General features: G+C 32.5%; 1 protein-coding gene across 2 annotated transcripts; it reads left to right on the top strand.

Annotated features, from left to right (window-relative positions):
- Positions 1-14196: 14196 nt before the first annotated feature.
- Positions 14197-16797, top strand: LOC114195549 (polyadenylate-binding protein-interacting protein 5-like). 2 transcript variants are annotated; one of them, XM_028086056.1, is made up of 3 exons: positions 14197-14371; positions 15035-15498; positions 16284-16797. In XM_028086056.1, the coding sequence occupies exons 2-3, from the start codon at positions 15076-15078 to the stop codon at positions 16443-16445; spliced, it is 585 nt and encodes a 194-aa protein (XP_027941857.1). In that variant the 5' UTR covers positions 14197-14371; positions 15035-15075; the 3' UTR covers positions 16446-16797. The 2 variants fall into 2 exon arrangements, with proteins under 2 accessions (XP_027941857.1, XP_027941858.1); XM_028086057.1 differs by having other exon boundaries at positions 14231-14371; positions 15031-15498.
- Positions 16798-17261: the final 464 nt, after the last annotated feature.

The following is a 17261-nucleotide window of genomic DNA, read 5'->3' as shown; positions in this document are numbered from 1 at the left end:
AATTAGCCTTGCACACACCATAGTTAGCTCTTTTGTCTCTCATTTTTGTAACCTTATTTGACCTAGTTTCTAGAAGCTAGGGTTAGGTTTTTGTAGAGACATCCTTAGGTATCTTTTATTTGCTTCGAGGCCCCTAAACTCTTCTATATAAGGGGTGCTCCTAGACATGTAAAAGGGTTGAACATTTTGAAGTAAAAACACTCTTGTGTCTCAACCATTTGTGAGAGTTTTCTCCCTTGGGAGTGAATACTTTTAAGCCTTATCTTGCATAGCAAGTGGCGGCACACATCCACTCATCTTCAAGGTTGCCATGGCTTCTAGCCTAGCCTTGTAGTGGCGTGCTTCTCACATTTTTACCATTTCTTTCCTTACCATTTTATGTTTTCTTCTTCCTTTAATTGTTTTTGGCTTTCTATGGTTTATGTGTTTTCCATTTCCTTTTTTTTTTCGAATCAATCCATCATCTTCTTCTCTTGAGCTTTGTGAAAGGAACCTTCACATCTAGATAGCTTGCTATCTTAATGTACAGTGGGGATTTCGCTTAGCTTTCTTAATCAACTCACACCATATTCAATAATCTTAAAAAGGAACAAGTTAATCCTTCATCAACTCATAACGTATTGAATTCAAATATCTTGAGTTATATATTGATTCTTTTTTATATGTCTATTCAAAAGAATCAACAATAGAGGTCATTGTGGGGATAAGAAAAAAATAGGTTTAATTACTCGGATGATACCTACTTTGGGTGAAGTGTGTCAATTTGGTATCCCGTCTTAAAAAAGTGTCAATTTGGTCTCCAAATAAGTTTAAGTGCATCAATCAAGTCTATTTTCATTGACGCCATTAAAATCATTAACATTGACTTATTAAGGTTGTTCCCTAATGCATTTTTTCGACATGTGCTATTTAATTAATTTCTGACGTGGAATTGCAAAGCAAAAATTGAAAATAATGAAATAAGTATTATTTTCGAAAGGAAATGTTTTGCAATTAGAAGAGTATTAGTCGAGGAAAAGGAGAAAGTGAAGTGAGAAGATGACAGAGGCGATTTGGGATTTTTCTTCAATTCAAAGCTGAAATTGATATTTGATGGTGTGATTGACATCGAGGAGCACTGGATTTTGGATCAAAGGTGCGCATTTGTTCAAGCTTAGTCACGTTTTTGATTGATTGTGTTCTTGTGATGGTTTTAGGGTTTTGGTTTTGTATGCGTTTTTGTTGATTGCTTTGATGGTATTGTTTAGGGTTCTGGTTTTTTATGCGTTTAGAGTTTCAATGTGCCACTTTTTTGTAATGTGGTTCGATCAATATTTGTTTAATGAATTTGTTGTTAGTAGTGGTCCACCGTTTGTGTGAAAGTTGTAACATCTCGTTAGGATATTACGAATTTTTAATAAAATAAAGAAAATTACAATAACAAATCGCCTTTAATAATACCTCATTTCCCAAAAATGCGAGAAATTTAGACTTTATTAAAATTAAATAAAAAGTACTCAATCCATAATTCTCAAAACCAGAAATTATCAAACAAACAACCGCATGGGTTTACATCTCATTTCAAAACCAATAAAAACAAAATAAAAGATTCCCGAGCTATCCCCTCTCCGCAGCTAAGCTCCACCAGAACCACCTGCATCAACATCATCTGTTCACATGTACTGGGTACACGATCATCGCCAATCACAAGCAGATAGGGTGATCTTAACAGATAAAGCATATAAATAGCATACACATATATAACGCACATATATATATATATATATATATATATATACATATATATATATATATATACATATATATATATATACATATATATATATATATATATCTATATATATATATAGATATATATATATATATATATAAACAACCCAATCATCCAAATGAATTCCATCCCTCTTTAATCCATACTACCTGACCGCCACTAGGATGTTCGTGTTCTACCTCTTCTAGTGATTACTTCAAGATGACTTGCTGCCATACCTATCGGCCACAACCGATAGAGCACGTGCGAGAACCATTGCTACAGATCATACACCGTAACGCCAGGTGGAGTTCCCAAATACGAGTATAACTCGTAACGTTCCAAGACTACCAAACTCGTCAGTCAACGATTGAGGAGGGCAATCTATATGGACCCATCCGTACTGGCTACAACCAGCACACTCACACCGGCAACACTTTCCAACCCGAGCCACAACTCAAGGGTTCCTCGTGTTCATCCACCATCCCGAGTCACAACTCAAGAGATGCTATTCTGAGCCATAACTCAAGGAATACCACGTGGTTAACCCCAATCCCGAGCCACAACTCAAGGGATACGTTCTGAGCCACAACTCAAGGAACACCAGCAATCCCACCTTTAAAGCATCACTAAAAGCCTTGTAGATCACGCCTACGGAATCAACAACCCAAAGCTGCAACTGCAAAATCGCCTGGCGGGGGACACGTACTGCCAAGCCCTACCAGCTCCCAGACCGCCTGGCAGTTGACGTGTACCGCCAGGCTCTCAGCGCCTCAAAGTTGACCTACGCTTCAGGTCCCGCTTGGCGGGTGTACTCTCACCGCCAAGCGCAAGTGTTCCAGAGCCCACTGTCCTGACAGTTTTCGCCTAGCGCACCACTCTTCGCCGCCAAGCGCCCTGCACTTCAGATGTCCCTATTTTTATCGCTATCGCCTGGCGATATCGACTCTACTGCCAGGCATTATACCAGTATCCCCATTTGTACTGGTTTTTAACTTGCGTGATAGGTTCCAGCCTTCAGTCATTGTTCCTGTTCTGACATAGGTCGTGCATCATATCATCCGTAGTCTACACTCCAGACTTTACTATTAAATCCTTAGTAGCACTACTCAATCAATACAATGCCACTTTCTTGGTCACCCACATCTCTTTAAATCCCCTGGAGTATACCCATAGTGCTCAACCTTTGACTAAAACACAACCTAGTCCCAGCATACTACAACACCCAAATCTCTTACTCATGTCATTAAGTTATGGAAACCCAAGTACCTTTCCCCCCTCTGCTCACCCTATTTTACCTTTCTCTTTAACCACATACACTACGAGTGGACACTATCAATTGGCCAATGCTCATGAAGTTAACATACACTTAGATAATTATTCGTATATAATTCCATACCACTACGGTAGCCTTCTTTAATCTAGTTCTAATATCTGCATAACTAATCCTCCCAACATTAACAATCTAATCCACTTTCCCTATAATTACTAATGCATCCAAAAATCCTGATTCGGGTTTCAATCATTTTCCTAGCACAACTTGTACTAATTTCACCTCCAAGCGTACCATCTCTCCTCTGTACCTTCCAGCCACACAAATTGATTAACCTGCACTAGCCTCACCCCCATCTTTCATTATAGTTATTATGTTGTGACAGCTTTCTCTCTTCCTATGAGGATAGATCAACTCACACGTCCTCCCTTTTATAAAACGTCATCAAAGCTTTTCATCAATTATTAACCCTACTGCATAACTTTGTAAGGACCTAACCCATTCCAAAATCCCACAACCACAAAAAATTACCGCAAGCACGCAACCGGATTGTTCCTGCGATAGTGCCTGGCCGTCAGTCCTGTGCCGCTAGGCTGCCTATGAATTCTGGGCAGTCCAGAACTTCACCAACCTGAGTTCTTCCCAGTCTCCCAATCTGATCCTCTCCTTGCCATGTCCATCCAATCCTCACGTTAATTCCCCTTCCTTTGAACTAATGCACGACCCACACTCAATCCTTACCAATTCTCACCTGAAATTGGCCATCAATTTGTCTCGCAACGTCCAACCCCTAAACTTTCCAACCCTAACCCATTTTTGTACTGTTCCATCGAATTTTACCCTCAATCCCTGGAAACTCGATGAAGTTTTAATATCCACATCATCACCTGACAATGGACTAACTCCCCATTCCATCAAAATCACCCTAGACCCCACAAAATATCATAATTCAGCCCAAACAGACCCGTACCGCCTGGCAAAAATTCATCCCCGCCAGGCAGTTCATCATAGAAACCCAGAAATGGACAAGTTTGCGTCGCTTGGCGATACAGGGCTTCACCGCCAGGCGGTTCCTTGTGGGAACCTAGAAACACCCAAATTTGGCATGAGTCGCCTGGCGGCTATGTGTAGCCCTCCAGGCGGTTTCTGGAAAATTTTCAGAAATAAAAAAACGCAGAATTAAGCAGAAAGCATGCATTCAATTATCATACTACTCATGTAAATATTATTACGAATAAGAAAAATCAGAGTCCAGCTCCCCTAACCTGGTTTCCTAAGCTTAGCTTTGACTGTTGCAAGCTCTCCCTTGATCACCAATGGCTTCCTTTGTCTTTCTCTCCCCACTCACTCTTTGCTGCACTCAATTCTCATAATACACACTCAAACTCGTTCTTTGTGCTCTAACCACAATGACAGCCTTTCAAAACCTTTCTTCTAACCTAAACTTGGCCTTTTAAGGGTGCCTAAATGCTAGTTTAATTAACCAAAACGAAAATGAGACATAATGTAATGTTAATGACCATTCATTGTCTCTTTATGGTCTGTTTTACAGCCACTCTCGGTTGCTACTTCAGCTAGGGTTTTCTTTAACCCTTGAAATTCAAGCCAAAGCAAAAAAAAAAAATAGCTAAAAAGGTGTTTAATTTGGGTTCTCCAAGGTTTGAACCTATAACTATGCAAATGTCAAATCAATGTCAAACCATCAAGCCAATTCATGTTTCATGCTAACAAATATAATCCAAATATCATATTATTCCACAACATGATTAACATATATGTAAAAGAATAACAATTAATAACCAAAATTGGCATACATAGGACTTGAACCCAAGTTCTCTCACACAATCAAAGTACTCTCAACCACTTGAGCTAGTACTATTCCATGTCATACCAATCAGAATTTAATGTCATAAATACTCTTCCCACCCGCATTTATTAATTAATTATTTATTTAATTAATTAAATTCTACGGATCTTACAAAAGTGACAGTGTTTTAGTTATGGTATGTGGTGTTGAATGTAAATTTGGTATTATTGTTTGGGCATTTTCATACTTCACAAGGATTTATAGAGAGATGGAAGATCCATATTTTGAAGTTGTCTTCCACCATGGGGGGAAGTTTATCAATGATGGATCACTGAAATACATGGGTAAGACCAATACTTTGTCATGTGACCCAGACATGTAAAGCTACTTCGAAATATTATCAATTTTGAAGGAGATAGGATATGTTAATGTCAAGGAGATGTGGTATTCAGTGGGTGGAGGTTCTGTGTTGGAAGGAAGGTTGGAATTGCTCAATGATGACAAAGGTGCATGTCATATGGTGAATATTGGCATACTGAATTGGCCAAGTGCATATTTATGTTGTACACATGATGTCTGAACCTCAAATAGTTCATTTGTTGGAATATTGTAGTAATGAGGTTGCAGCTGATGCAGAAGTTAGTGTGAAAGGTGGTAGGATTGCAGCTGTTATAGAGTTTGGGATGGATGTTGGAATTCCAGCTGATTTAGAGGTTGATGTGGAGGTTAGGATTGGAGTTGATGCACAAGTTTGTTTGGAAGATTGTGGGATTGCATCTAATGCAGAGATTGGGGGTAAATGGTGAGATTGCATTTGCTGAAGAGGTTGGGGTGGAGGGTGGAATTGCAGCTGATCCAGAGGTTGGTGTGGAGGTTGGGATTGGAGGTGATGTAGATGTTGGTGTGTTGAGTCAGGGTGTTGTAGAGGTCACTGTGGAAGAGGATGTTGGGGATGAAGTTGGTTTATAGGGTGGAAGTGAGGATGAGGCATAGGTAAATAGTGATAGTGATGATGAGTTTGATATAAATAGTTGGAACAAATCTGAAGAGGAATTTTCTACTGATAATGAAGGATATGAAGTGGAAGATGATCTTTATGATGTACTTGTTGGAGGCGATGATATAGTGGATGATGAACTATATGAAGTTAGAATTAAAGAAGATGATGTTGCTGGAGGGAGAGGTTCTTTTGGCCAAAATCCCAAGCTTAAACATGTAGATCAAAGAGGGTTATCTAATATTGAATGAGAGTCTAAAAATTAGACAGTGATACAAGTGAGGAAAACAGAGACATATATGGTGACTTCAGTATATTTTCTCAGCCCAAAAATATGGAGGACTATAATTGGGAGGTTGGGACTTACTTTACAAAAAAGAAACACTTCAGTGAGGCAATAAGAACTTATAGGGTGCATTTTGTATGAAGCTGAAAGTATTTAGAAATGACAAAAGAAGAATTTGTGTTAAATGTTTGGGTGCAAAAGGTAAATGTAAGTGGTATGCCTATTGTGGTTATAAGGCTACCCAAAGTACTTGGCAATTGAGGAAAATTATCAACAAGCACACTTGTAGTAGGGAATTCAATGTTCGGCTAATGACTTTAAAATGGTTAAGTGGGAGGTTGGAGAAGACATTAAGAGAGAATCCAAATGTTAAATTGACTAACTTGAAAAACAAGATAGGTAGGAAATGGAACATTGGTGTTTCTAGGTCTATGATCTTTAGGACAAGGACAATGGAATATACAAACATTGATGGATCATTTAAAGAACAATATAAACGAATTTATGATTATGCACATGAATTTTTAAGGTCTAATCCGGGTTCAACTGTTAAAGTTCATGTTGAGGAGAATGAGGGAAACCCAATATTCAAACGACTTTATGTTTGTCTCAAGGCTTGCAAAGATAGCTTTGTGTCTTGTAGGCCTATCATTGGTGTAGATGGTTGTTTTCTAAAGGGCAAATACTGTGGTGAATTGTTAACAACTGTGGGAAGGGATGGAAATGACCAAATGCTTCCTTTGGCATACGTAGTAGTCAAAGTTGAGAATAAGGAAACATGGAGTTGGTTTCTGGATTTAATGATTGGAGACCTTGGTGAGCCTGAACTGTGTTCCACTTATACATTTATTTCAGACCAACAAAAAGTAAGTTTTCTGGATTTCTTTTTCCCATGTTTTGAATTCATCTTCCATTGTTGTGCTGATAGTAATGAATTTGTTTACACTCATTTCACACGGACTGCTCCCAGTATTGCAAGAATTCTTACCAGGTGTGGACCAAAGGTTCTGTGTGAGACACATCTATTAAAATTTTAGGAAGAAATTTCCTGGGAAAAATCTAAAGTTGTTGTTATAGAAAGTAGCATACTGCACATATCCTCAAGCATGAGAGGTAGTAATGAGGGAAATCAAACAACTGAATGTGGACGCTTTCAAACACTTGATTATTATCCCCCAAGACATGTATTACTAATTGCTTTATTTTTTCTGTACATTATGATTTGTTTTTAAAGCTAAATTTGTTTTGCAAAGTAGATTTTGGTCAAGGTCAAGATTCACAGCCAAACCTGCATGTGTTATATAGATATATATATATATATGGAAAATGGCGAACCGTGTAATAACCATTCCTATTTTTTTACCCCCTTTTTTTCCTAAGATACCGGAATTGTTTGTAAAAAGAATCTGAAAAAAAAAATTGGACGCAATTCTCAGATAGTAGAAATCAAATTGATTTCTACTATCTGGATTACGCTGATTGTACGATCATTTTTTTAAATCATTCATAAAAATGAAGAAATCATATTTCAGTGAAATTAGTCACTTTTACTTACCGTTTTTACATAAATTATAAGTAAAAAAGCAGTAGGAACTAGAATAAACAGTGCAGTAGCAATAAATGCGAGAATATTTACTTCCATAATCTTTATTATGTTCTATTTCTCTTAAATTTCTAAAAAAAAATTCGGGATTTAATCCCATTCATCGAAATAGAAATTTTAAGAAAAATTTGATTGGAATAGGAATCCATTTCTTCTTCTTTTTGATTCCCTTGTTTTTCTCAAAATAGGAATATGGGAATAATGAAAATATTTGTTTGATTGAAAGAGTATTTTCAATTCCTATAAGATACATAGAATACATTACACTACTAAAATATAATAGAATCAAGATAGATTTTCTATTTGAACTCAATTAATTAGTATTAGTTTAAATGAAATATTTTCATTCAATAGTTTCGAAATTCAAAAATTCAGGTAGAAATCAACAAGGTTACTTGGATCCCTTAACTCAATTTTTAGTATCCCTATAGCCCACTTCTTCCCCATACTACGAGGGAAAGGGAAAATGAAAAAACTACCATTAAAGCAGCCCAAGCAATACTTACTATATCCATGTAAATTTTGTCTCCTATCTCTATAAATATGAAGGAACTATTTCATTATTTTTTCAAATTTTTTATTCTATTCTTTTTTTTGTATTATTCGCTAAAAATACTATACTATAATAGTGGAATTGCTATTACAAAGTCAAAAAAAGGACACCCTGGTGAATAATATGTCTGAGGGGTTCAATAGTACAATACTTGATGCAAGGAGCAAGCCAATCATAACCATGATGGAAGAAATTCGGATTTACCTTATGAAGAGATGGGCAAGCAATAGAAAGAAGATAAGTACATATTAAGGTTCCATTTGCCCAAGAATTAAGAAAAGAATGGAAAAGGAGGCCGAAAATACTAAACATTGGCTTCCAAGGTAATACTACTGTTATAAATATGGTTTACTTATAAATACAATTATTTTGCTAAGGATATATGTGGGTTACAATATAAATTGACTTTGTGTGCTTTCATTGATAATAGTTGGTCAGGGCAAAGATTGTTTGAGGTCAACCATAGGTCAATGATTGGAGACACATTTGTGGTTGACATAGATAAACAAGAATGCAGCTGCAGAAAGTGGACCATAACAACAATTCTCTGTTGTCACGCATTCACTGCAATCAGATTTTAAAATTTGAATGCTGAAGACTTCCTTCCACATTGGTTTCTTAGCTCAACTTATGAAGAGACATATTTGTCATTGATATACCCTGTCAATGGTCTTCATCTATGGGAAATGACTTTTGCCTGTGATGTTTTGCCTCCTACTAAGAGGGTCTTGCCAGGAAGACCGAAAAAGAAACAAAGACTGAAGTCATGGGAATTGAAGAAGGACGACACTCAACTGAGGCAAGGTGGAACACGTAAAAAATGTGGGATATGTAGACAAGTAGGACACAGAGAACTAATTGCCCACATGCTCCTCCTGCACCACAATAACCTGCTTCGTCTAAGACACACCAAGGAACCCCAACAGGTCAAGATCCTCAAGGAAGTCAGCCAAAACACCCATCTGGAGCATTTGAGCAAAGTTAGCCTAATCAAGTTACAAAGCCAAGTTAGATTACTTTGACTCAGTCAACCATGCCACATGAACCACAAAATCAAACTCTTCCCACACAAACAAGCCAGACTACTATAGCCCATCAAACTCAGTCAATTAACATCCATCTATAGAGAGAAATTGTCATACAAGAGTGGCCCAATATTGAATACATGAAGACTTTATATCATGTCATTTTGTACTTCATATCCTGTTGGATTGTGGGATATTTTGGAAGAAGCTTGTTATGTATTTAAATGCTTAGGAGATCATTTTGGTTAGCCTTTTATGTCTTTTGAACATCGATTGAGTATCCACTTTAATTAGCAACTTTTTTGTTTTGAAGAACAATATTGAGATGCATTTTGGATTAATGTGATGTTGTCTTATTCTGCACAAATTGACTTGAATGAATCAACCAATATATTACTACATCATGATGTGTTTATTATCAACCTTATATTGCGTACCAAATATTTTGGTTACCAGGTCCATGTAATACTTCATTACCAAATTTACTTAAAATGTTCATTTATTCCATAAATTTACTTCAAAAAAAAGTTACAGACTCTAAATTCATTCCATAATAAAAATACATTACAAAAACATAAACCAAATACATAGTTTCCAAACCACTACTGCATCCACTTTTACAAGATGTCAACAAATTTTGTACAACTTATAAACTAATATTACATTAATGAAACCCAAAAACCATATAACCCCTGTTAAAAATTTAACCCATTTTTCATACACCATAAGGGATTTTTTCAAAGTATAGATCTTTCTCCTTTGTCACCCTATGGTAGCATCCCTTTCATCCCCATTATCTTCATTGAACCACTTGAAATAATTGCATCCTTTAGATTCTTAATTGCCACCACTTCATTGTTTACAGAAAATGAAACAAACACAAGAAGAAATTTGTTAGGGCAACCCACAAATTGCTTTCCATAAATGCGGATTATGGAAACCAAAAATTAACACCATAAATCATACCTTGTAGTTAGGGAAACCCAAAAATTACTTTTCACAATTCGTAACTGTTTTAACCACTCTCAACACAACAACCTCCCCACAATAGCATATTGGTGTTCCACCCAGACCCCTATATGAAACAGCAGGGGGAGACACTATGCTTTTGTGAACCTCATGAAGAATACACACAACCCTCACTGCGAGACATTGGACAATTGATCGAAGACCACCTCTTCAGGTCCAAACCAGAAATGAGAACACCACCTCTTCAGGTCTGAACCAGAAATGAAAAGGAGAAGAAAAAGAAAAAGAAGAAGAAGCTAACGGGCAAAATAAACACATTCAATTCCTTAATACATTGTACATGTAACACTGTACAATTTTTCTTTTACACATGTTCTTTAGTAATTGACACGTATTTGTTCTTCATTGCCACATCACCACAATCTTAACGCCGTTTCTAAGAATCTAACGGGATGGATTTGATTGATGCACTTAAGCTTATTTGGAGACCAAATTGACACTTTTTTAAGACGGTATACCAATTTGACACACTTCACCCAAAGTGGGTATCATCCGAGTAATTAAACCAAAAAAATAAAAGTCAAGAAGAGCAAGGCTTAAAAAATGACTACCAATTTTGACATTGAGAAGATTTTTAATTAAAACGACTTCAAACTATGAAGGATCAAAATGAAAGTTATCTTAATACAACAAAGAATGGTGTAATAAAAGGTGACACAAACATGTGAGTGTCTTTATCTTATAAGAAGACTAACATGATCAATAAAATCAAGAAAGATCATAATTTTATGTCTTAGATATAATGTGAAACTCAAAGATAAAAATAATTTTTTAATTTAAAAAAAGTTATTTATTAAAAAATAAAATTAAAAATATAAAAATGTACACTAATATTAATATATATATATATATATATATATATATATATATTTTGTTCATTTTTCTATTTTCAATTTTACTTTTTTAATAAATACTCATTTATATATATATATATATATATATATATATATATATATATATATATATATATATATATATTTCATTTTTCTATTCTCAATTTTATTTTTTAATAAATACTCATTTTTTTAAATTAAAACAATTATTTTACCATTTTTAACTTTTAAGTTGTTAGATTTAACTATTTCATTTATTTAATTTTTATTTTAAATTAATTATCTTTAAGCTAAAATAAATATTTTTAATAAAAAAATATCTACAAAATAAGTAAAAAAATCTTGATAATAAAATTTAAAAAAATATTTATTTATTTTTAAAATTAAAAAGTGAACACAATTCACTAGAATATATAAACTCGATCTAGTTCAACCTATATCATTTATAAAAATGGTTCAATATTATTTAATTGTTGAAATTCACTAGAATAAACGATAAACTTACCATGAGTAATTATAAGACTAAAACTTATTTTTAATAGATTTAGATTTTAGAATTTGGACACGTAATTTAAAGGTTTAATCATGTTTTTGGTTCTCATTTTCGTAGCAAAATATAATTTGGTCCCTTTATTTTTTTTTTGTCTTAATTTTGTCTCTTCCGTTAGTGATACAGTAACACCTTTAAAGGGAGTGTCACGTGTCAGTTCCTGAATTTTTTGACTTTTTTATTTTATTTTAATTTTTTGAATTTTTAAAAAAAATAAAAAATTTGTCATGTGTCAAGCTGTTATTGTGCCACGTGGTAGTGACAATGACATGTATCACTTATATGTCAGGTGTCATTTCCACTTTTTCAATTTGGTTCCTTTATTTTAATTTTTGTCTCAATTTAGTCACCATTTTTTTTGAAAGTTGGGCAACTTTATTCCTTTCCAAATTGAAATCAAATTTAATTTCTATATAAATGTACATAAATATTTCTATCAAACTTGATATTTCAAGTAAATATTTTTAACAAAGTTAAGTTTATTTAATTAATATTTTAAGTTGAACTTTATTTAATATTGTTTTAAAGTTGTTAATAGAAAATAATGTTAATAGAAAAAAATTCATAAATTATATTAATTATTTTATTACATCGTACTTTAATATTGTTTTTTTATTTGAATTTATATTTTAAATAATTGTAAATTTTAAAATGTGTAAAGTTCAATAATTTGTACACAAAGGTTTGAATTGGTGTAAAAATAACAATTATAAAAATTATAAAAATTATTTTAACTAGTTCATGTAAGAATCGAAAACACATAAATTTAAAATTTGAAAACAATTTTAAGTAAAGTTGAATGTGAAACGCAAATTTAAATAAACTTAGCTGTGTTAAAAATATATAATAAAAATATCAATTTGAATAAAAATATCAAATTTAATAAAAATATTTGTATAACATTTATATAAAAATTAATTTTTGTTTCAATTTGGAGAGGGACGAAATTGCACTATTTTTACAAAATAGAAACTAAATTGAGACAAAAATTAGAATACAGGAACCATGGCATTATCACTGCCACAACACTTTGTCACTACCACGTGACACGACGACAACTTGACACATGGCAAATTTTTTATTTTTTAAAAAAAATTCAAAAAACTAAATAAAAAATAAAAAAAATTTAAAAAATCCAGGAACTAACACATGATACCCCATTTAACGCTGTTACTGTATCATTAACGGAAATAACTAAATTAAGATCAAATTTCCTAAAGCAATGACCAAATTGAGATAACAAAAATAGAGGGATCAAATTGAAATTTTGTTATGAAAATGGAAACCAAAGACATAATTAAACCTAATTTAAAATCTTTATTTTACATTTTCAGTATTAGAACTTGATATAAAATTCTTTACAAACTTTAATTATTAATAATTTTTTTGTGAATAATTTCTTGTGATTTTACGGTATAAAATATTACTTTAAAATGAATATAGTAAAAGAAACCTTTCATTATAATTATACTAGTATAAATATAGGCGTATACACATTTTTTTAAATATCTATAAATTATTAAAAATTAAAAATTAGTAATTAAAAAGATAAAATTGAAAAAACAAAAGCTATATATAGTTATTTATTTATAAATTATTTATATTTTAAAAGTAGTATACATATATTTTAAATACCTATACATTATTTAAATTTTAAAATTATTAAGTTTTTTGTTAAAAATTGTTTTTTCTTTAATTTGTCATGGTTTTGATACTTGCATTTCTATAAACATATACACTTCAAAATTTTTCATATTTTTCGTAAAGAAAATAATTGTACTAATAAATTAGCTAATTTTTAAAAAAACAATATAAGTAGTTAAATGTTTTATTTTCATATATTTATTTAGATTTGTTTTTCATAAAATGTATATTTTGTTTATGTTTTGTGAATTGTATGTTATTATTTTAATAAATTTTCATCTGATGACAAATGATTGATTGACTTTAAATTATCAAAATAACTTAAATGTCAAAATTAAATATGATGTGTGATATAACCTTATTAGAAAATTTGGAATAACAAAACATATAAATAGTTATAGATATATAATTACATGTATATCTGTAAATAAAATAAATTTGAGTTATTTTAATGAAAAGTATTATAAAAAATATCGTGAAATAATATTACGAGTAATTATTTAAATTTGAAAAAATAATTATTAAAATAATAAAAAAGTAAATAATTCTTTAGCATGAGTAACTTTTTAAAGTAAAAAAATAGTTATAAAATAATAAAACTAAAAAATAATTTTTTATTATAAATAATTTTTAAATTTAAAAATAGTAATTAAAAGAATGAAAATAAAAAAAATAAAAGAGTCTACTTATAGATACATTTCTTTTATATATATATATCATTAATTTTTAATAGAAATAAAATAATATTTTAGTCAATAAATATTAATGCAAATAAACAAAGCTATAAAAAAAGTTGTCAGCGTTTTCTTTTCTTAATTTATTCGTTTGCAATAAATTATTTATTTATATTTTATAGTTATTATATAAATATAGTGATTGATTTCGATTTCTATCGAAATCGCAAATTGTGCGAAGAGAAAAAAAGTTGAACTTCTCTGTCTCAATCGTTTCGTTGTAGTTTTCTCTCCTTTCCAATCACAGCGATCTCCGGAATTAGGGTTTCTTCATTTCCTTCTTACTGGTTTGTTCCCATTTTTTCATTTTCTTTTGCTTTTTGTGCAATTCGAATCACAATTTTATTAGTTACCATCTGTTGCTGATGAAAAGGTTAAATGATCAAAGTGTCGTTTGGTGTTATTGGGTTCCAATCTGTACTTCCTTAGATCGATGTATTGCTGCAAATTTCATGACTGTAAAATTGTTTCGAAATTTGATTGAAGTTTTAGTTTAGCCTGATCGTGTTTGGAAAGGGATCACTGAAAAGTGAAATTTAAAGCTTTTCTTTTGTTTTTACTTGCTCTTGATCTTCTTGATTAAATTCTTGATCTGATGTCCTGAATTTCTGTATGAGTGATCAAGGAATGACGAAACATATTTTATTGAATCTAGTTACTTGCACATGCACTTATTAGAAGGGTTACAATAAAATTTAATGATCGAATCCCCGTTGATATCTTGTGTTTTAGGCTCTGTAGTTTGCTGTTTACAGCTCGTTCAATCATACTCTACTCTATGTGTAATCATACTCCACTCTATTTGTGTGTCTTTTTTTTCCTTTTCTCTTTAATTTTTGCGTTTGTAGATAGGTTTGGATTCTTTTGTATTTTTTAGATGCCTTAACCTTTTGATTGACTTTATTTTTGTGTTGACTGTTTCTTTCTCTTGTATGTGTGGGGAAAGGAAGATCCATATCAAGACTAGTTTATCGACATCTGATTCAACTCAATGAAGCCGCAATCATCGTCTTTGAATCCATTTGCAGCCTCATATGTTCCTCTCTCTAAAAGGGGGGCAGACGGTAGAACTACTTTTACAGAAAAAGATTCCAAGAATTATGATGGGAGTGTTTGGTTTCAGACTCGTCAGGATGCAACAAATGACCAGCAACTCATCATTGCTAGTTCAGAAAGGCTATTTAAACCTGATGCTTTTCCGACAAAAAGCCAGCCTGCCTCAAGTTCTTACACTTCATCATCTCAGAATGTGGTAGAGGTGGCAGAAAATCAGCTGCTAGCCGAAGAACTGGATATGGATTTGGAATATCTTAGGATTACATTTCCTGGCATATCTTATCAGTCCCTTGTAGATGTCTATAATGTAAACAGTGGAGACTTGGATGCTGCTATTGACATGCTCAGTCAACTTGAGGTATAGTTTTTAAGTTGTTCGTTTTTCGGGTTTAGATGATTTATCCAGTGCCTCATTTTTATTCTTTCAATTTATTAATTGACAACTTTTTTCTGTCCTCATTATATAAGAGTAGTCAAATATCATGCTATGCAAATGTTGAATCTGGTAATATGTTGTGATAATGGACTGGAAATTTGGGTTAAATGTGTAATAAAGTGTTGATGAAATAATAAATTGATTCCCCTTTCTGTTTCCATTCGTGTTCTTCCTGAAGTTTGTCTCTCCAGATGACAATGGATAGCAGAAAACGTTTCCATCTTATGGTTGTGGAAGCCTAAAGCGATATGAGATTTCTGTCAAGTTTTTTTTTTTTTTTTTTTTTTAACTTCCACGTGTTCCTGTTAACTGTGTTTTTGATAGTTTTGGAGTTTTTGCTTTTTCTTCTGTTTTCTTCCCAAATGTATAAATAATTTAAGGAGTTTCATACATTGTGCTTTGATTTCAAGTCGCCGCCGCCCCGCATCCGCTTTCTTGTTCCGTTTTTGTTTTAGGGAGCAGGATTACTGAAATGTTATATATTACTTGCAGATATGGATGTTGTCATGTCTAAAATCTACTGTGCCAATTGATGTTAGTTTAACAGTTTCTGGTATAATGAATTTAGAATTATCATAATTTAATTATGTAAAGGCAATTCATTAGGTGGAGATACTTTTAGTATTCAGATCAAGTACCAATGGATCACTTTCGAAACCCATTAAGTTGAAAATCAATTTTGAGGCTTTTCTGTTTTCGTGTTACAGTTAGAGGGAGATGAATCTTCTGGAACTCTTCCAGAGACACTTGATATTGGTGATGTTTCAGAATCTGGATTACCAGCTGATTCTACTTCCTTAAAACAGAAGAATGTAGCAGAGGAAACCAGCACTTCGTCTAGTCACATGGCATCAGGCGATGTCTTATGAATTGGTTTGTCATTCATAATTGGTTTTGTTGGATATAAAAATAAGTGTAAAAATCAAAAATATTTTACATTAGGTGGAGATCTTCGATCATCGATTTAATGGTTCTGTATAGTTCTCAGCTTTGTCTTGTTTTGGTCATTATGGTCTGAAATGTTTTCTTTTGGTGAGAGTTGCTTGAGCAATTGTGTAATTTGGGACCCCATTCAATTACATGAATTGGAGGGTGTGAGAGAGGTAAAAGAAAAACAACATAGTGTCTTGTTGACTTGCTTGCTGGATTGTACCATGGTGAGCTAACTTTAAGGTTTTGCTGCTATAGATATATACAACATATTTTGTCTTTCTTTCATCACTTCAGTGGTTATGAATGCCAATTTTGAAATAATTTCAATTTTACGTACTCTTATGAAAAACATTATATATGAAACAAAAATTAATTAGTTTTAAATGAATTTTTAGATCATATAATTTTTATGTAAAACAATTTATCCTCCAAAAGTAATGTGCAGGTGGTAGGGGTGACGTATATAATAAATAAAAATTAAGATTTTCTTCAAGTCACGTTTTTGCTTAAAAAAGTTAATACAACATTGGAAAAGTTACGTGGTCGTGTATTTTAATTTTTAATAATTGTGGCAAAACGAAATACTGACTATTCATTTCATGTTTTAAAAACTGTCGTGTACGTCACCTGATATTTATTCTAACGGAACAAGCGTTAAAGATGTTTTAAAGTAGGAAAAGGGAACATGGCATTATTATTGGAAAACGATAGATGGTCTTGGATTGAAACATATGAATAAATCTTATCACTCA

Source organism: Vigna unguiculata, chromosome 8 (genome assembly GCF_004118075.2).
Source record: "Vigna unguiculata cultivar IT97K-499-35 chromosome 8, ASM411807v1, whole genome shotgun sequence".
In the NCBI taxonomy this organism is placed as follows: domain Eukaryota; kingdom Viridiplantae; phylum Streptophyta; class Magnoliopsida; order Fabales; family Fabaceae; genus Vigna; species Vigna unguiculata.
Note: the sequence above shows the minus strand (reverse complement) of the source record. Positions and strands in the feature narration are given on the sequence as shown.